Genomic DNA, 21,408 nt, shown 5'->3' on the forward strand with positions numbered 1-21,408 from the left:
GAAATATTTTCCTAAGAATTTGAGGAGGTTGCTCAGTTCTCAAATGGTCATGCTAGCTGGTTAGGATAAATCCTTATAGATTAGGATGGTGCTTTCAGGACCAATAAAGTAGGAAGAAGCAGCATGTGGTTTATCTGTTCTGATTAATCACTTATTCAATTGCTACAATAAATTGACATGGAAGGGGGCTAGGGGTAGTGAACAGCTCTGGCTTTGTGATTTGAGTCTGATCTTTAAATCTTCATGCACTGGTCAGCAGTGGTTCGAGCTCTTGTTTGAGAGAAAAAAACAACAAAGGATGTACAATTAGACTTTGCCTTTTTTTCAAGGTCCTTTGGGCCAAATGCTGTACGTTTTTTCTCATAAGCACTTCTGAGTTATGCTGCTAAAATAATTGGGAATTACTTAGAATTTTTGTTTAATTTTTAAGGAGGCTGGCTGTATAAGTAATTCAAAGTATTTGAAATTGTGAACATTATAGCAAAAAGCAAAACAGCCATGCTTTATGACATATTACTTGAGAAAAAAATACTTAGCAGGATCATATTGAACTAAAAAATTTGGAATCATTGCAGATGGCTTAAGCACTAGTCAAAACTTCAAGTTTCATATAGCCTCCAGTGTTCTTACACTGGTCAATGTAGACAGGGGCAGGAAAATATTTGATACAGCCTGTGGAGGCCTCAGGCTGTTGTGTACATAAGACTCTTCATTTTGCTTCCTCTATGCAGAGAAGGAAAATAGAAATATTTTAATCAAGACACAGGGCAGAAGTAGAGAGTTCCTGAGGAAGAAACTTTTTTTTGTCTTGAGCTATAGTCATTGGAATGTTTCAAGAAATGCCTTTTGAGTCAGGCATCTGTGGAAGAGAAGGAAATTTTAGGTATTTCATATTTATCTATCGGACTTTAGAACAGGTGAAGTCAAGGAAAATACTGGAGGAAGTCTTCCAGTATAGCTTCTGTTCTGTCAGGTTTTAGAATATTGTTGTCTTTATCCTTTACTGTAGTGGCAATCTTTTATGTCTTCTACCACACTTCTGCAAAGAGCAGGAGGGTAGAAAAAGAAATTTTATGATCTAACTAATCTGAACCTCAACTTTTTCTAAACTTTAAACCAGAGAATTCTTTTTCACACCCTTAGAGGCCCTAAATACTTGTACAGTCTGGTTGAAATAACTGAATGCAAAAGCTGAAGTCACAAAAGAAGACAAAAGCCAAGCTCATCTGTTTTAAAGAGAAGGGAGATGGATGAGTCTGTGAACAAAGAACAATCCCAGAAAGAAAGCAGCCCTTGCTCTTTGGAAAGACCTCGTGATACGTTAGCTAGAATAAGAGGAGTGCTGACTGATCCCACATATCCCTGATCCTTAATTGAGCCTAAGCCTTTCCAAAGGTCTTTAAGATATCGTGTCTCCTTTAATTAATCTGTTTTCCTGCCTTAGTAATTTCAACATAGGAGATATATGCTTTAGGATGTTGTGATAACTACTTAGGCAATCAGAAGACATTTTTGCCTCCAAGGTATTTGGCAGGTTCTGGCAGTTTTTCTTATCTTACTGTTGACTCAAGACATTATCAACCTATTTTTAAGAACACTTACCCAGACACAAATTGAACCAGGCTTGTCAGCTAAGATAGGACAGTTACAGAAATCTGTGATTTCAAAGGGATTTTGTGCAGGAGGAGGGAGGGCCCATGTTTACAGACCTTGTTTCACTGTCACACAGCTGCAGGATTCAGATTCATTGCATTAGTAGGCATGTGTCCTGCCGTCTAGAGACAATGCTATCTCAGCCTTCAGACACCTCCATAGTTTGAAGTTACTGAAGATTCAAATAATGGGTCATCTTTCTACTGGGAATGATTATTTGCATATTTAAATTCTCAAGCAGCGCTAATTTCTACTTCTTCCAGTTGGAATCTTATTCCAAAACTCTAACGTAAACATATTTGTTAGTCTACCAGTTGTATGTGATAATATTTGAATTGACTATACTATATGTAATAGTAAGAATTACTATTTTGGGTAGTTTTCCCCATCCATGTCTGTACCTAATATGACTTGTGATACATATAATAATTTGCAAGAATGACCAGACCTATTTAAATCTGTGTCATTTTGACTCATAATTTATAACTGAATTCTTAGCTTATAAGAATGACTCAGTGAACAGGTAGAAACAGGATCAACATTAGCCCTTCTGACATCATGATATTAGTGTAGATATCATGAGATTAGTTTAGATATTTAGTAAATTTAAGTGTAGGAACAGTTTTAGGTAAAAAAAAAAGAGAAATTAAATTATTTTCATTTTATAGTAAGTCCTCATATATTGAAACAATAGAAAAAAGGTAAGAGCAATTATAATAGGAACAATAGAAATGCCTATTATTAAATTCTAGTCATACAGTAATCTCTACATAGCACGTGTAAGGTAGAGGAAAGGAAGAAAAAAGTTTTCTTGATGCATGATTGCATATTGGATTATTTTAAGTGACTGATTCTTATCCAAGGCTACTTCAGTATCATTTGTGGCTTTCCAGATGAGCTCAGTAACATGCTAGATTTGATTACTATGCAGTAAGACAGCATGACTTACACTTTTATAATGAATGCACTCACTGATTAATGGTTCACTGTACAGGAAGAACTCACTGCCGCGTATGTGGTTTTTTCTGCAATATCTTTTTATTAAAGAAAGATACTTGGATTTTCTGATTTCCATGATTTGATGCAGTTGTTAGTGTAGTGCCTGACTTGGCTTTTGCCATGGATTCTCAGACATTGTGGAGCTGATTGGTTTGAGTTTTTTTAACCTATATGTACTTTCTACCCATGAAAGAGTGATAAAACATTAGACTACTTAAACATCATTAACAAAGTTGCTTTTAGAGGAACTTCAATCTGATATTTAAACCTGAAAGTCTGTCTCTTTAAGCAACATCCTCTCCTTCTTTAAGCATTGATGCTGCAGCTTCTTAAGTTCTAAATTTTTTTTCTGTGAATGAAGCTTGTTTTTTTCTGATGTGGAGGAGGAGAATAAGATCAGTGAAGGGCAGATGTAACTACCCCATCTATGAAAGAGCAGAAAGACTGGCAATGTGTTATTAGACAACTATGGAACCAAATTGCTTTCACCAATGACATCTTCATGACTATACTTCTTTAGTTCCCTATGTAGCAAATCTCTGCCCATAATCTATGCAAAGTGTGTGTGGAAAATTAAACTTTTAAGTGAAACCTCATCATCTGACACTGCCATTTTCATATGCATTTTTAAATCCTATAACTATTTGGTTTTATCTAAGGATTTATTTATGGTGTAGAATGGACCTTTGTGCCTGAGTTTAGCCTGAACAGATTTTTGCAATTTGACCTTGGAAGTAGCTACAGTGGATGCCTCAGAGGAGGCAAGACATCCTCCTACAAGGAAGAGTGTCTGCCATCCAGCTTCCACTGCCATCCCAAGAGTCACAGAAGGAATGTGGTCTTGCCATTGTTTATTCTCTGGTTCTGAATGTCATGCTATTACTGTTGCCAGATATTTGTGTGATCTAGTCATAAAGATTTGGATCACAGAGGTACGAACTGATGGTCCTCTGTGATCATTGAGTCCAGCCATTAACCTAGCACTGTGAGTCCACCATGAAACCATGTCCTTAAGCACCACATCTTGGTTTAAAACACCAAGTGTGTTTTAAACACTTCCAGAGATGAGGATTACACCAGTGTTCTGGGCAGCCTGTTCTAATGATTGATAACCTTTTTGGTGGAGAACTTTTTCTAATATCCAGTCTAAACCTCTCCTGGCAAAACCTGGGGCTGTTTCCTCTTGTATCATATGGTGCTTGGAAGAAGAGATCAACCGTAAGCTCCTTTCAGGTGGTTGTAGAGAATGAGAAGGTCTCGCCTGAGCCTCCTTTTCTCCAGGGTAAACAACCCCAGCTCCCTCAAACTCCCTGCTCTGGACTCGCTCTAGCACCTCCATGTCCTTCTTGCTGTGAGGAGCCCAGAACTGGACATAGGATTTGTAGTGCCAAGTATAGGGTGGCGATCCTTTCCCAGGTCCCACTGGCCACACTATTGCTGGTACAGGCCAGGATGCCATTGCCTTCTTGGACACCTGGGCACACATGGATCATGTTTGGATGGCTTCCAGGTCCATCTCTGCTGGGCAGCTTTCTACTGGGCTTCCTCCTCACATTATCCCTGCCCCAACTTGGGGCCTTCCCAGGGGCTGCAGGGCCAGCCCAGCCCGGCCGGGCTCTCTCCCAGCCCGCAGGGCCGTCCCTGCCGGGTCTCTCCTGCCCCCGGCCCTGCTCCCGCTGTCCCCTCGGGGCTCTCAGGGCTGTTTCTCGCTCGCTTCCCCTGGCTCAGCCCTGGCTGCCGGGCAGCGTTTTGCCCTCCCTTGCCCAGGCTTTCCCCGGGGCTCAGCTGTGCCCTGCGCTGGGGCCGCTGCAGCCGCTGGCACCGCCTGGGGCCGGCCCGGGCAGCGACGGCCACTCGCAGAGCCAACACTGGGACACTGCGCCCAGCTGGGAGAGAGAGGATGGTCTCGTCCGGATTTAAATTGAGATTAAGTTTTTAGATGCTCTTAGAAGGACAGGGAAAAAATTAAAGGGTCAAACTCTAGACAGAATTTTGCCAGCGCTTTGGAATACGGGAAGCCATGAATTATTTATGTCTGACTTGCCAGTATGTTCCCAAAAGGCTGGTAGTATTTTCCCTGTTCATCTGTCTATGCCTAGAATTTTAATTCGGTTCTCTCAGGAGCATGTTTATGCTCTGACTTACAGAATTTCATCTGTGTTTTTGTGGCACAGATAGAAAATAGTGTTGCTGTTGTGGAAATTAAATGTAGCCAAGGTACTTCTAGCAGTTTCTCAGCTATGGTATACTCTCTTAAGCTGCTTTGCTTTTCTTTTTCTTCTTGTACTCCCTCTAACTTTCCTTTTGCTTTTGGTGCTAAGTTGCCAGGAGTGTGGGTTAAAAGGCTATCAGCCAACTTAATTTATGATGAAAAATGAAAAGCATTGGGGTGGCTTTTTCAGAGATTTTTTAGAGAAGGGAAGCCAGAGAAGAAGGAAAGGTACCGTGGTCATTATCATTATGTGGGAAAATGCTTTTTTGAAGACAACTGGTGGAATTATTAGGTTTTTTGTGCCCATGCTGAACAGTGGAGGAAACAGGGAGAGTAAATGTATTGTATTAAACAGCAAAGCAAATTTTCTACTAATAAGGCCAGTGGAGCCTGGAGCAGAGGGAGGTAGGTGGCTAAGAGAGGCTGCAGTGAGAGAGGCTGTGCAGGACTGATTTTGTGTGCTAAATATGTGAAATGAGAGGAAAAAAATCTGCCTTGTCTAGAGCTTTGGTAGTGGGCTAGGGGTGCAGAGGCTCATTTCAACCATATTTTTTTGTAATTCTACAGTACTAGCAGTTTTAGGTCCCACTGAAACCTGAGAATGTAAAATTTCTTATGCTGAAGACTGAGCTAAATTAAAAGTTCATTTCTGAACAGATGTGCAAATGCGAGTGCTTGCTATGTTGATGTTTGCTGTTGAAACAGTTTTATGTTGCTGAGTCATGCTTTTTTTTTAATCTACTGTACCTTCAGTACAGTAGTGTCTCTATAACTTGTGAAAATTCATTCTGTGTTTCCTTTCTGTATGGTATCTCTCATACAAATTTATGTAATGAACAAATAACTGTTAGAGTCTATAATGTTAACAGTTCAGCTGGATATCCCAGAACTGTAGATCCAGGGACACTGGGCTACTAGGTGCTATTGGCTGCAACCTTTCCCCTTGAAGAACTATAGTAACAAATGAGCTCAGATGTTTGGCATTACATTCTCTGTCCAGAAGAAATATTTTAATAGGGGCACAAAACATTCCTTTTAATGTCAGAGACATTTATTTTGATGTCTCTGTTTCTAGATGAAGGGGACATGTGCAACATATCTTTTTAAAAATCTTTTAAAAATCTTTTAAAATCTTTTTCTTCCTCCATCTTTTAATGTCTATATTTAAAAACAAACAAACAAAAATTATGGAACCATGGAGTGGTTGCAGAATGTTAGCTACTATCCAGATATTGAACCTATTTGAACCCAGTACAATTTATGACAGTAGTTGATTATGTAATCAGGGTTTTTTTTCCCATTTAAACTAATGCTTGCAAATATAGATTAACAAAGCAGTTATTGAAGTGTTCTTTGGTGAAAACAAAGAGTTAAAAAAACCTTACAGCCTAAAAATTAAAATTTACTGAAATTGAATATTGCCCTAAAAGAAGTTAACATTAGCAGCAGGCAGCTGCTGCCTGTGTCTTATGGATGTAATTGTTTTAAACTCACTATTTTTGTTTGTTGTTGTTGTACCAGTAGCATCTTTTTGGTTACAGAGCAGCTTCCCCGTTGGCCATGCAGCCCTGCAGTCACTCCCAAATAGACTTTAAATATTCTGGAGCGTTTGTGCTCGGGCAAACATTTTGGTGTAGCTAGGGCAAACATTAGTGTAGTCTTGGACTCCTAGTCTCGTTTCCTTCCTGGGTTTTACCTCCTTGGGCGAGTGTTGTTTATGGAACAGCCAATTCAGCAGAGCCTACCCGCCGGGGTCAGGCAGCCCTGGGGCAGCGTGGGGATGGGCTGAGCAGGCAAAGGGGCTTTTCCCAGAGAGCTCCCTCAGCATGGCACCGAAAGCAGGGTGCAGCAGGGGAGCTGCTCCCAGCCAGGGAGCCTGAAAACATTTCCCCAGGCGCCTCATTCACAGCTCTGGTTGAAATAAATAGGGCAAGAGATCTTTCTCCTTTTTAATGCCTTTATTAAAAACTAGCTCGGGTGGGAAGAAACGACGGGTCACGCTCACACTCGCTGCTGCTTCCAGGAATGGCACGGAGGAGGAGGAAAAGTGTAGCCATGACGTTTTCTGAAAAATCCTTTCCTTAGGATTTTTTCTCCTGAGAAGCTTAGAACAATGGATATCTGCTGCTGTGGAATGCAACAGGTGCATCTGTGATTGATCTCATGTGGTTGTTTCTAATTAATTGCCAATCACAGTCAGCTGGCTTGGACTCTCTGTCCGAGACACAAGCTTTTGTTATCATTCCTTCCTTTTCTATTCTTAGCTTAGCTTAGCCTTCTAATAAAATCCTTTCTTCTATTCTTTTAGTATAGTTTTAATATAATATATATCATAAAATAATAAATCAAGTCTTCTGAATCATGGAGTCAGGTCCTTGTCTCTCCCCCCATCCTTGGACCCCTGTGAACAACACAATCACGGAAGAGTGCAGCTTTGCCCACTGGTCTGTGGGCAGAGCTGGGGCTCCCATCCCCACATGAGCATCACAAGATTCCCTCTTTTTTTGACATTCGAGGTCTTGTGTCCAGCCGACATCTTTGAGGTTAGGGTGAGGGTAAAAAGGGTCTTAGTGGATACTGGATTCTGTTCCTCACATCTAGACATCACTCTGATCCGTCAATTCCGTGTTAGCTCGTTGTTTTTAGGGGTTTGGTGAGTGGCTTCTTCCTTTGCATGCTGGTTCCGAGGTCATTTGCATGTCAACTCCGATGTCCCCTCCTCTTCACTTCCAGGAAGCAAGCAGGGTGCCACTCGACGAAAGGGGGAATTTTAACCATCAACAACAGGTAGTTAACAAAAACGACGCGTGATTATAACAACAAACAGTTAGAACTCCACCCTGGCAGCAACTAGCCCAATCTGTGAACTCTGCAACTTTTTTTTAAAAAATGTGCAGCTTTTCTACTCATAACGCTGGTGTTCCTCCCCAGCCCAGCGCAGTGTCGGGATGCAGTTCTTGGAGCCTCATGCCGCTGTAGTTCCACGTGAGCTGCCCCGAGCAGGGAGCACGGATTCCCTCCGCCTGGAGCGAGTGCATGCCGGGCAGGTGGGACTGCTGCTGCACTTGTCCTCGCTTGTGTGCTTGGATCCCCTGGGCTCCTTCAGACTTCACAGGCTACAGAGCTGATAGCAAGGAGTGTTGCATTACAGTGATTTCTGCAAATACCACTCTGCAAAATTAACTATAAGGCAACAAAATCAATTATTAGACCATTTGTAATTTTTTGTTGTATGTAAATAGCCACACCAAAAAGAAAACTACTTTTGTTTCTATTAGTAATTACTAATTTACTAAGAAAATATAATAACTAGATGGTTCGAAAGCAAGGTAACAGAATAAAGAATTATATGAATTATATGTGTGTGCCTGCATGTCTTTTCTCTGGTACTTACAGCAGCAAGTCTAATTGTATGTCACAAACTAGTTAAATTCCTATAACAGAAGTCAGTTCTTTTGTTAAAAACAAACAAACAAAAAACCCCCAAGAAAATGTAATCCGAGAAGTCCTTTTAGATTGAGGTATTGGAATTGTTAAGAAGTTTTGTTCGGTCTGCTTGTACTTGTGATAGAAGAAGGCAGGTTTTCTAGGTTCCCAAGGAACCTTTCTTTCCCCCCAAGGTTTTCTAGTTTAACTTCAAATAGTGTTGGTGTCTGGAGCAAGGGCATTACCAGAGCCAAAGATTTGGTATTGAACATTGTCAGCAAGATTTGCTTACGAAAAGTAAGCTGTATGAAAATATGTAGCTTATTTAATTAAAATTAAATATAATCACATTCTTCAGTATATAAACTAACTTAGCCTGAGATTTAGGGAGATTTTTCTTCTAACAAATAATTGGCTTTTTTATGAATAATCTGTTTTCATGTTTTTGTCTTGCATATGTATGTCAGTGTCTTGAGCTTCATGAAGCTTTGGAAAAATGCTACTCAGCTGGGCTAGCTGTGTCTTCTTGGGCAGCACTGTGGCTTCAGAGACAAAGCTTTATAGAATGTCATTTTCCCTTCTTTTAGAGATCTAATTTCCATGGCAGACTGATGCAGGGATACTTGGGCTGGGTATTGAATTTTATATTTGCTTTTACCCTACCCTTTCCTACTGTTTTCAGCCTTCTCACTTCTTCAAGAAAAAGCTGTATTACTATATTTTAGCAGAATAGAGCCAAGGCAGGAGTTTTGCTTCTTATGCAAGTAGTGACTGCTCTGAATATCCCCATTGCTCTTTATGAGGCCCATCCAGCTGGCAGCCTGTGGGCCACTTCTCTTGCACAGAATAATTCTGGCCAGCTCCCACATGAACCTGATTTTATCCTATCGTGCCTGTGCATAACCATGCAAACTGCCTCTCTGCTCATTTACTTCTGGAATGTGGCACAACGTGTCTGCCTCTGGAGATGTGCCTATAGTGACTTTTAAACAGAGATACTGCACTATAGCTTAGCCTTCAGAAAGATAAATCATTCCACTGTCACACCACTGTTTTGCCCTCTGAAAAGAAATGCTAGAAATGTCTTCAAATGCCAAGACTCTTCTTTTTCTTTTTCTTTTTTTTTTATTAGTAAGAGATCTTAAAAATGGCTTAACAACTGGTGTGTGTTTTTCGTAAAAATACTCAGATAAAATGTTGGCAAAATTAGACTACAAGAAAGGGTATGAAAGTTATCTAGGCTTAAAATATAATACATGTTAAATAAACACGTGTGTTAGCAAGTAAACACTAGATAGCTTATATTTCTCTCATTTATCATTTTTTGGGTTTCTGTTTGCAAAGTGTTTCATGTTTCATTACTTTCATGATACTATAATTTTATGTTGTATGTTGCCACTGGTATACTATACAAAATCACAGCTATAAATTAGTTGAATCCTTACAAATGTACTGGTGGTAACTATTTCAGAGTAAGACTGTTTTTTTTTTTAATTAGGAATTTTTTAATTCAGAAATTGTTTATGTTTTAAATAAGTGATATATTCTACAATATAGAATTATATATCATTTTTACTTTAATTATAATAATAATAATTTTTACTATAATTTTTACTTTAAATGAGAGTTATTATTCTGGTATTTATGAGTCTGCTATTTATCAGGTTTATGATAACAAATCCATTGTTTTATTTTTCCATGAACTGCAGAAACTATGCCTGTTCCAGACCAGCCCTCGTCTTCTGACAAGACAAGTTCCCTTAGTCCAGTGTTGAACACATCCAATGGCGATGGCTCCGAAACTGAGACAACCTCTGCCATTCTAGCTTCAGTCAAAGAACAGGTAGGCAAGTGATGCATCTGTAGGCTGGAAAACAATAGTATGATTTACTGGGTTTTTTTGGTTTTTTTAACAAATGTTTCATACCTGGTATCTGAATAATTTAGTTCACAAATGCATATTCCAAAGAATGTTCACCATTTCTTCATGCTTTAGTATACTTCTGGAAGCTTTCCTACAGTAAATTTAATATAATTTAATTGAATTGCTCATTTTATTCTCCACTTCCACACTTTACTGTGGATGGTGGTTTTCTGGTGTCTCTCCTTTTATTGTTGGCATCTGCATGTGGAGTTACAGTATACTGGCATGTAAGAGTTATAGACAAATGAATTGTGGACAAGATGTGTTATTGTAGAATTTTTTAAGGATTAGTAAGGGCCCTAGGATTTTAAAATTTATATACATGTTTTTGGGGGTTTTGGGTAAAACTTGATGTGAGATTGTATCAGGGCAAAACTGGGTATAGATAGAGACACTCTTTTTTGGATGATTAAAACCAAAATATTAGAAACTTTCAAGGAAAATGTCTTCAGTGTGATGGTCTGCTTGATGCTAATAAGACAGGTTTGACATTTTAATGTAAATTTTTGTGGGCTGAATGTCAGAGATTTTGCTTTTAATGCCTTTTTGTACTTTAGGAGATGGTTAATATTTCAGTTAATGCAAACAACTGGTCTCTGTCACTGCCTCCTTTGTTTTGACACATCAACAGGAATTCCAAGGAGAGACATTAAAATCAGCTGCTTTTAGGCAGCTTTCTCCTTGCTGAAGGTGTTTAAATTGTTTCTTCCTTTATCAGGTACTGATCTTTCCCTGCCAAAGACATTCACTGGTTCTTGATTTAAATTAATGCATGAATTCAGCTTATGGTATTTCTCAGCACTGGAGTAATAGCTCTTGAGTCTTAGAGATCTTATAAAAATTATAACATTGCTCATTCTTGGTTGTTTTGCTATATTCCAGTTCTCTCTTTTGGGTGGTAGAGGTTAGTCATATTTTCTGTTCTGAAAAGAGGAGTGCAAAAATGAAATGTTATAATGTGGAGCTTTGTCTAGGGATTTATGGCACATCATTGGAATAGAAAATTGCCCATGGTTTAGATGTTTGCTTTCTCTTCCATGTCAATGATATTTCTTGGGTGTGTACCAGTGTTTCAGCCTGTGTCACTGCATTATTTTGTAGAAAAGTATTTGCCTTACTTTCTGACTCTTTGATAGTGAAAAAGTGTACAGGGAGATTACATAGATAGAAGCTATGTTTGCATGTTGGAATGTGAATCACAGTATGGAATAGTGACAAGAACTTCTCTGTTGTTTGGTGTTGTGATTTTCACTAGTTTATATCTGGTTATGTGTTTTACAAATGAAACTTCCACCCCTAGAAATCAGTTGAGTACCAGAGGAAATTGCTTCTGAATCCACCAGATGAAAAGGATTTCAAGTGGTAATATATTAGCAAAGTTATTTCTGTTTCCTGTGAACTACAGCAGTAAGGAGCCTGTAATAAAGTAGTTCTGCATTGACTTATCACCAAGAACAGCCTAGCCAGCTAACCTAAGGTACTGCTGCCAAGAACAGCCTAGCCAGCTAACCTAAGGTACTGCTAACTAAAAAGATATTGTCTTGAACTACTGTAATACAAGGTACCAAAATTTAACAGGTGTTCTCTTAAGGAAATTTGCTTCTTGGTAGGCATCTCTAGTCAGACCTATCTTGAAGCTGGAAGACTCTACTAAACTCAAAACCAAGCAATAATAATATCAATAACAATGATAATGACAATAGCAATAACAACAACAACAATAATAATAATAATAATACCACCACAAACCCCCTCACCCCCAACCTACTTTCGGCCTTTTTCACTACAAGATTGTGTGTTTTGACACACTTCCATTATTTAATGTTCTGTTGGAAAAATTCTAGGTAATGCCACAATCCTGGTCTTCAGACAGATTAAATACATTGCACTGATTCTCCATTGTTGGAGTAAATGAAGTTAAGTTTCTAACTGACTGTTCAAATGGGTAGCCACCGGCTTTTTAGAAGACGGAAGGAGTTACTTTACTGTCTGGTATGAGATTTTGCTCTGCATGCTTTTTGATTGTAGCCAAAAATATAACTAGAGTTACACAGATACAATTATTCAAAAGTACTTTCAATATTGAGAAATTAAGGTGTTTTTCAACATATCAGTCATAATTAGGATGGTTTTCAACCAATCAAATATATTACATTTTCTCTGCCGATGCTTAGCTTTAAAAGGTTTCCTTGCATTTTTTCTCTTGGAACACTTGGGGTAACTTCATGTGTTACTTCTCATAAAATAAATAGAACATTGTCACTGAGTGATGGTAATAAACTGTGGTATCTATGATATGGAAAAAAGTAAGAGGTGTTTGCATTCTTTGAAGAGGGCAGGATACATGAAAGGCACAGAGAAGTGGTAATAAATGTTGTATTTATTTGTTTTACTTGAATCTCCTACGTGAAATTTAAATGATATAATGAAAATTTAAAGTTTTGCTGTGCTTAGTTTGAAAAACACATATCCCTGTGCTGTCACATTTTGAGGAACTGATTTATTTGGTCTAAAAAGTTTATTGGGGCAAAAGTTGTGCTTGATATGTCAAATGTAAAGTGACACACATGATTGTCATGACTCAATAAGAAGATTTAGCCACATGCTTTTCAAGCTGAGGGTATCTGTCAAAAGAGAAATTTTGCTGTTGAGGAATTATTTTGATTTTGGGAAATGTAAATGAAAAACTCCTTGCTTTGAAATACAGGCCATTTCATTTGTGCTTTACCTCTGGACAAGTGTGCTGATTCATGTTTGGGTTTCAGACTTCAGAGATGCTATTCAGAACTGATAGATACGGAACTTGAATCCATTCTTCATCCCTTGCTGTGAACTTCCTTAAGGTTAGACAGCACTGCTGGAGGCAAGGTCAGGATCATTCAACATTTGTCTAAGAAACCATGAGATGCCAGGCAGTGACCTTTGGCTTAGCCATTTTTGAGCAGGCCTTATGAAGAGAAATATTAAATAACTTCTGTGAAAATGAAAGCTGTTCTTTTGGGGTTATTTTGTGTGGGTTTTTTGTGTGTGTGTGTTTTTTTTTTTGTTCGTTTGAGATTTTTTAGACAGTATCAAGTTCTTTAAAGAGAAATCAAGCAATGAAGAAATAATTTCAGTTTTCTGTGAAATGGATGAAGGAGTTTTTTTCTTATGATATACTGGGAAACACCTTAGGCCCAATGCTTCATAGGTTTTAGAAAACATAAGGCCATTTCTCCTTGCATTTTGTCATCTGGTTTTGTATCTGTAAATATGGGAAAACTTCTTCAACAAAAAGTGAGATATCAGAACTCTTAATTTGTGAGAATATATGTGATAGATGCAACTATTTCTGCAAAAAGTATGATGTGCTTCTGATTGGGAATTTCCACCTGCAAAAGAGACTTCTGAGCTCACTTGTTAACAAACATCCTGGGAAGAGAGCTGTTGTTGATGCTTTTTTGAAGGTGGAAATAGCTGCTGGGGAGCCTTTTGAGTAAATATGTAATGAAGTGGATGCTTTTCCTGGAAGTCTCCAGGCATATGTAGTTCACAGTACTTGGTTCTTGGCATACAGAAAACTGCTCCCTTGGAAGCTGAGCAGGATTGCAGTGACCTAGCAGAGGCTTGTTTTGGCAGATTTTATTTTTATAGGAACACATGGAAAAGATGTGATAAATTAATTTCCTAGGAGTAAGATCCATCTTGAAGTATGGGCAGCTATTTTCAACTCAGAAATAGTATCATGCATCTCTTATTTTCTTTGTGGCTTTAGATTCCTTTAGCATCTTAGTAGTAGGCTGTTTCAGAGAACACCTTTCACTTTCAGAAAATTTATGCAAAGAGCGAGAGTTGGCAATGTTAATATTTCTTTTGAATCTTTTTTATGCATAGCTATTTTAAATAGAGATACTTGTTTCCAGTTGCACCCTTTAAAGAAAAAAAATTAGACTAATTATTTTGAAATATTTCTCACATGGTTCAAATAAGTATTGATTGATATGTGCTTTAAGTCATATTGCTGATTTCAGGGAATACAGAAGTCTGGCTTTTATGGTTGCTGGTGGCTTTTGGTTTTGGTTTGGGCTTTTGGGTTGGATTGTTTGGGGGTTTTTTTTGTCTTTGTAAGATGCATTTTGTTCCTAAAATGGCTTATGTTGCTTGTAATATTTACTATGTTTTTCCACTAGAAAGCTACTTGTTTGTCAAGAAATTATGATTTGAAACTATATTAAAATCATATAAAGGGCAATAATTACTAAGTGTTATTATTCATGTCAGTATTAAATAAGGTGACTTAAGTAAACTTTTCCATTAGGTGTTAGTACACTTTGGAAACAGGGTTATGTATGCCATGCATGTCTTATATAGGTACATGTAAGTAAAACTGCAGTATTTTTTTTTCTTTGGTCTGCCCGGTTGTGTTTCTTGTGTCTTTATATCATGATTGAAGTTTTAGAAAAAAAAATCACATATGTAGGTAGATGTTTAAATTCAGACTTTTGTTTTTGTTTTTGAGGTTGTAAGTCCAGAAGAGATGTAAAATCATCTACTCTGACCAGCAGGTCATAACATTTCCTAGAGTCATCCAAGTTTTGGGCTCCCAAATCTGATTACAGAATGACATATGCACTGTTTTCCCTAATATTATGCATGCCATATTGTAATATGTAATATTCACCAAATAAAGCTCCAGTCTTGCCTTTTGGATACCAGTAATTACTCTAGTAGTATCAAGTGTTCAGCAGGTTTTTAAATAGATTCAATTATGATATAGTCATGTCTTGCTTCCCCTCAAACAGCAGCTCTGTTTCTGCCCTCAAAAGTTCTAGCAACTCTATTTCAAATGAATGCTAATTGTATTCAATCAATAGGTATTTCTTTCATAATTTCCCTTAAGTAGCATGTCAGTATATTCATTTCCTTAGTTATAGAAGTCCCTTGTTTCCAGTTGGGTTTTAAAATATTCCTGAGAGATACTCCTCTTCTATTTTCATTAATATATTGATTTAAGACAAGAACTGGACCCTGCTGTATTGTATGCTCTAGAATAGCACAGGTCTGTACAGTGCTTCTAAGTTGCTGAATAGATCAAGACATTATTGAAATATGAAGCTTTGGACTACAGCTGGTGCTTCCCAGATCCATCTTCGGGTTGATGGGAATTGCTTTTGAGATGTACAACTCTGCTACTGGAAATGGCAAGGTGAGTGGAGAAGTTTTGAAGAACACTCTCACATTGTCTGTTGAAGAAGGAAATTGTGGAAGGGGCTCACAGCTGGTCTGTGAGTCAGAAAGAGTTAGTTGAAGAATAGAAGCTGATAAGAGTTGGCTTTTACCCTGAAAGGATTTCTGTCAAGGCCGTCGGCATGGAAACAGAGAAGAAGAGATAAATGAGAGGCTTGCAGTTAGATTTTGGTGGAAAACAGTGGTGGAGACCACCTTACACCAGTGTTGATTAATTTTTTACTTTGTGAGAAGGTATAAAAAGACAGCATGCTGCAAAAATAAGAGAGATAAGACTTCTCAAATACATGGTGTTCTTCTGTTTGTTACGACCGTCTTAACAGTGACAGGAAATCATGTAATGTAGTTGGTATCCACCCTGCTCTACAAGATTCTCAGGCTCTTAATTTAGCCTGGGACTGCTTTCACACAGTTCTTTGGAGCAACCATGAGTGTATTTGTGTGGTGCTTCTCAGGAAACAGAAGTTAACAAGACTGGAGACCTAGACAAGCAACAGTTATTCATGTTCAGAACCCCCTGCCCTTAAGTCATGCCAAAGGCCCTGTAGCCATAGGAGATGTAGAATGAAGAAACTAAAATTTGCTTCACTGATAAAAGATTGCAATGATAACCCAAAACATTTTTGGGATAGTTTGAAATGAGCTGGAAGTGGAAAGGTTTCTGCAGAGATTTAGTGATCGAAGAGTGTTGAGGCAATGTGCGATGATAACCCAAAACATTTTTGGGATAGTTTGAAATGAGCTGAAAGTGGAAAGGTTTCTGCAGAGATTTAGTGTGATCGAAGAGTATTGAGGCAATATATCCTCCCAGCAAAACCATCTTTGAAGAGAGAGAAGAAAATGCTAATTATCAGAATAAAATTAGAGTTAAATATGATACTATTTTGACTTGAAGTAATGTTGAAAAACTAATATTTCAAAGCCAGGAATTTCAGAGAAGCTGGATAGAAAGCCACTTAGCCACAGCTCAGTCTAATGCTAATTTAAAGCATTAATAAAGGCCATCACAAAGAAAGGCAAAGTATCCTTTCTTATCAGGCAGCCAGTATATGAACATGCTTTTGGAAATCCGAAAGCACTTCTGCCTTGGCTTATTTTTTTGCTAGTAGTGGAATAGTTTCAAACTTAGAATAATGATACCCTATGAAAGTAATAATATTGATCTCAATGCCAACATAATTTAAATTTTAGTATATTTCATTTTTAACATTTTAACATATTACATTTATAACTTTTTAAGATCATTGATTATTTTCTCTTTAGTTTCATTCATTAGGGCTTCTTGAAACATAAAATATTTTTACTTCTAAACCTGACTTTTTTAACCAGTGTAGTGGTTATTTCACCTCAAAGTCACTTGAGAGGCAGACCTGAGCTTAAAATACTTACAAGAAGCGAGTCAAGTTGTGCCTTTCCTGTTTCTGACGCATCACTCTCTGTTGTACTGGCAAAAAATGTACTTCTGCAGCCGTGTGGGGAATGCTGCTGGGGAGCTGAGTGGGTTGGAAATATGAAAAGATGAGATGGCAGCTTTAGGTTATTGGAGGTCAAGTGTGCTGTCCCTTTTGGTGAAGGGCAGATGGGTCAATGTGTCAGCTTGTTTGCAAGTATTGGGCTTTTTTAGCGTGGCTGTTTTAAACATATACTTCAGGCCATGAGTTTAATCAACTTTGCTGTAATATTTGGAATTATTCAGAAAGTCCAACATTATAGGCCTGTATAATTGTTCAGGGGAGCGGAAGTTTTGGGTATGTCTCCCACAAATCTGCCCCACTTCTTCCTCTAAAAGCAAATTACAGTCTTTATGAGACTTAGCTACCTAACCTGTTTTCAGCATTTTTCTCTTTCTACACTTGAATTAGGCAATATCCTTCAATGTTAATTGTCATTTGCATAGAGAATATATGAGGCTTGAGTTCCAAGGCTTTCAAAACCATCACACCTCTTCTACAGAGAAAATGAGGTGCTTTTAAAAGGCAAAACTCTGAAGGCAGCTTCAGTTAGTGATGGCTTTTATTTCTTTTGTCTTCTTGGGAAATGAAAAAAACTACTGGAGCACTTTCCAGATTCCACAGTGACCCTGTTTACTTTTCTTGCCAGTGTTTTTCATGCAGCTTGCTCTTAAAACTTACATTTTAAATGGGATTTTTGAAGGAGATTTGATTTTTGTAAATATTTTAGCAATTTTTGTTCCTCTTATGTAATTTTGAAAACTTTACTACTTCTGTTGTATTTCCCCATCTGTTCCTATGTGTTTTCTCACATGTTATTATTTTCTACTCCTGATGCATTTACTCCTAAAGGAAACTGTATCTTCATGTGGGTAGTTTAAATCTTTTGTATTTCTAGGTAAAACTACTTTAGGGGTAGGCTGAATTCTATTCATGTTATGTTTTGATGAAATAAGCTACAATTTAGTTTATCCCCATACATGAAAACTAGAACCCAAGAAATGCTAAACTAAGTTTAAACTTAAGTCTACCCCAGGGTTAATGTACTTTACTACCAAAATAACCTTAACCTAGGCTGTTAGTTACAGAGTTATTATAAGAATAAACCAGTTTAGAATAACGTAATAAATCGATTTCAACATGTGGAGCATGTACTTCTCTTTTACCTCCTCTGAGGTGAAAATGTGTTTACCTCTGAAATTTCTGGTGAATTCTAGTTTCTTCTGATGAGGATCTTTCCAGTGTAAAGGAGTAAAAGGCGAGCAAAGGACATTATTCTTTTAAAAAAAATAATTTGAAGATTCATAGTAAAGATCTAGACAAATTAATTGCTTAATTCATAATTCTTTTCCTCAGCATTAACACTGTATTTTATGTAAAATTTTACTCACTTTGTTTTGGAGGAAGGCTTTAGATGTATAACCTATAACATGCTTAATAGTGGAGCCAGACTTTTTGTGGGGGTTCCTTGCTACTTTTTATGAATGCATTTTTTTTTTCTGTGCAAAGAGCAAATCCAAGTCCTGAGGTCCTGAGGCTCAAAGATGTTTTTCTCCTTTTTCTTTTCTAAGAGGTTTCATTGTTTTGTTTTCTTTTTTTTAAGGGGTAGATATGAGATGACACCAGCTTAAACCTTTTTGCTTGTTGGAACCTTGTCATAGTGCAATACTTTTTAACCATGTTCTTTTAGATACATGTAGAGGACTTTTTAATCTATAGTAAGAAGTTTACATTTCATATTACTTGCAGTTACAGGGGATTTTGATTTGAAAGTGATACAACAATTCACTCAAATCACAATTGAGTTAGTGAAGCGCAGCAATTGCACTATACAATTGATACAGTACAAATGGAATTTAATTATTTAGAACAAACTCAGCATCATGGTGCTGAGCATCTCCCAGTCCCCTAAAAGGAATGTGTATGTTGAAGTCAGCTGAAGGCTAAAACTCTGTTCGGAAAGGAGTTACTTGGTTCATTAAGAGTTCCATATAGTTCACATAAAGCTATCCAGCAAGCTCCCCAGTGGAGACCATATTCCTTCCTCCACCACCGTCTGAGCCTAATAGCATGAGCTGTCCTGCATGCCTGGAGCTCAAGGCTGGCAGCCACAGGGCAGTGAGGCAGGTCTCCCAGGAGGTGTGTCCCAGCTCAGCCCACTTGCCTGGAGTCTGCTGCTGCACTGGGACTTCATCAGTCACTCACTGTAGGTGGAATCACAGCAGACAAAGTCACTTGCTGAGGTCATGACTAGGCTCTGCAGAAAAGCATAAAACAATTATCTAAACACCTATTATATGAGTAAAAGATACCCTTGATTAGAGTAATAGGATGATAATTTATAAGCAGATCCAGTACATACAGAAGTTACATTATTTCAACCAGAAGCTAAAACTAGCTAAAACTAACTTAACCCCTGAAATTAGTTTTGTTTTGCTCTGGGTCTACATTTCTTTCATTCAGGGACAGGCTCTTAGGCAAACAGTCAAAATACTTTGCTGATACAGTCAGTTTGTCTAAAACAAAGACACCCTTGGGTTTCCCTAGGCAGGGAGATGAGTCTGGCTTCCTTTTCAAGGTTTGTGATCAATCATGCCATTATTCTCCCCTGAGCCTTCAGGTCATGTAGCCTCTATTTATCTCTTCAGAGCATTCCTTCATTGTGGGTGTTTAAACTGTCAGTGTGTAGGGGGCTGTGTGAGGAGGGGGTGTCTTTGATCTGTTAAAGCTCTTTGGCCCCTTATTTTAACAATTTATGATTGGGAAATCTAATTTTTCCCTGTGCAGAAATTTACCTTTTTGGGTAATAATCATTTGTGACACCAGTTTCTGTAAGCAAAAACCTGCCATTGGTTATCCACTCGACAGCATACAGAGTAAAACTTTCTATTAGTATTCCCTCAGTTTCTCCAGTCTGCATTGTAACACAGCAGATACCTGCTTGTAGTCTGTTTTCTTAGTTGCTTCAAAATGTGAGCTGTACTTCTCAAATTTCATCTCTGTTCCTTTAGTTGCCACATTTGTTTTTCCTGGATTTCTCAAAAGGCATTATTCTTTACATTTTTCAGACAGTCCCATGTCTTATGCATTACTAGCTCCTGTCTATGTTGATCTTTCCTTGCTTGGATTTCTAGTGCTCTTCAACATAACGATCTGAGTAATCTGGAATGACATTTTGCTGCTTAGTGTGGTATTCCATCACTCTAACCGGCAATTCATGTTGCACTGCTATCCTATGGTCATGATTATCCATCTACCCCAACAGTAACACAGTGCAGTTATGTGCCTGACTGTAAATAAGATTTAAATTGAGCCATTTGTATACCATTACCAACCCCTTCGTCCAGGAACAATTGTAGTTCATGTTCACATAGCTGGGCAATTTTCAACACATTTTTTCAGTGAAAAAAAAAAAAAACCAAGCTCAGAATGGGAAAATTTTCCAACTTTATCTGTTCACTTCTATGTATTTCATAATCTTCAGAGTCTTTATGTAAATAAGTAGGTTTAAGAATTGTACTGTATGTTGTCTTGAAAGCAGTAAATATTTTCTTCACCCCCTGTATGGTTCCAGCAGAGTAACACATCTTGGTAAAATCCTGTTTTTATATTTATTGCATTGTTATTTTCTGAAGTAGCTCAGTGCTTTAGGTTTTACAGCCGGTACCTCTGGAAAATACTGTTTTCATGTTTCAAAGTAGTTGCAGATTTTTTTCCTCCTTTTTTATTTTTTCTGTGCATAGTTAGATTTGTCTTTGTTCAGCTCATTGTCAATCTAGGTCATTATTTGAAGCTTTTGTTGACAGACCTCTTGAGGGTAAGTACATCTGATGCTATAAATAGGGCTGATTCTTCATAATAAGTCAGCAGATTCACTTGGAAATTCTCGGCTTTGTAGTAGGTTTGATGAAATGGAAGATCTACTGCATTGTTCTGTCACCCAGTAACATAATCATGTTTAATTAATTAATATCTTCAAAACTGTGACATTCTGGAATTTAGTAATTTTGAATTAATACAGGATTACTAATTTTGTTTAGAAGGGTGAAATGGACTCCTTAAATTATCTCTTTTTTAATTGTTTTTTAAAACTTCTATTTTTGTTTTCACAAAGCAGTGCTTGCACAAGAACACTTGTTCAAACACATTTTATGCCATTCTCTTTGTTCCAGATCTTAGAAAATAGAGGATACTATTTCTGTTACTGTGTCTTTCAGTAGCCTGTGCTGTGAAAATAGATGATTCTTTGGATTAGTTTTTTGTTTGTTAGTTCAGCACAAATTGTGTCAGGGACCAACCAAACAGTACCTTTCTTGCTACAAAGGTAGGTGCATGATACAGCTCCAAGATGCTGTTCTACTGGTTCAAAATTTTCAGGCATGGAAAAACCTGGGAATAGGTTGTGTTCTGTATGGCTACAGCCACAGGAATGGAGTTTAGGATCAGCTCTGTCTGCACCATGTGCATGGGCACCATTCTGAAACCTTTGATCACTGCATGTGGTGCTGGAGCTTTGA

General features: G+C 37.8%; 1 protein-coding gene across 4 annotated transcripts in view; it reads left to right on the plus strand.

Annotated features, from left to right (window-relative positions):
* CTNND2 (catenin delta 2) overlaps positions 1–21,408 on the plus strand; it is a 637,790-nt gene that overhangs the window by 110,887 nt on the left and 505,495 nt on the right. For all 4 annotated transcript variants that reach the window (XM_066559759.1, XM_066559767.1, XM_066559780.1 and 1 more), the window contains exon 2: positions 10,000–10,133. In XM_066559759.1, coding sequence (XP_066415856.1) covers positions 10,000–10,133 — 134 coding nt within the window. The remainder of the gene's footprint in view (positions 1–9,999; positions 10,134–21,408) is intronic.

This window comes from Molothrus aeneus, chromosome 1 (genome assembly GCF_037042795.1).
Source record: "Molothrus aeneus isolate 106 chromosome 1, BPBGC_Maene_1.0, whole genome shotgun sequence".
Taxonomy (NCBI): domain Eukaryota; kingdom Metazoa; phylum Chordata; class Aves; order Passeriformes; family Icteridae; genus Molothrus; species Molothrus aeneus.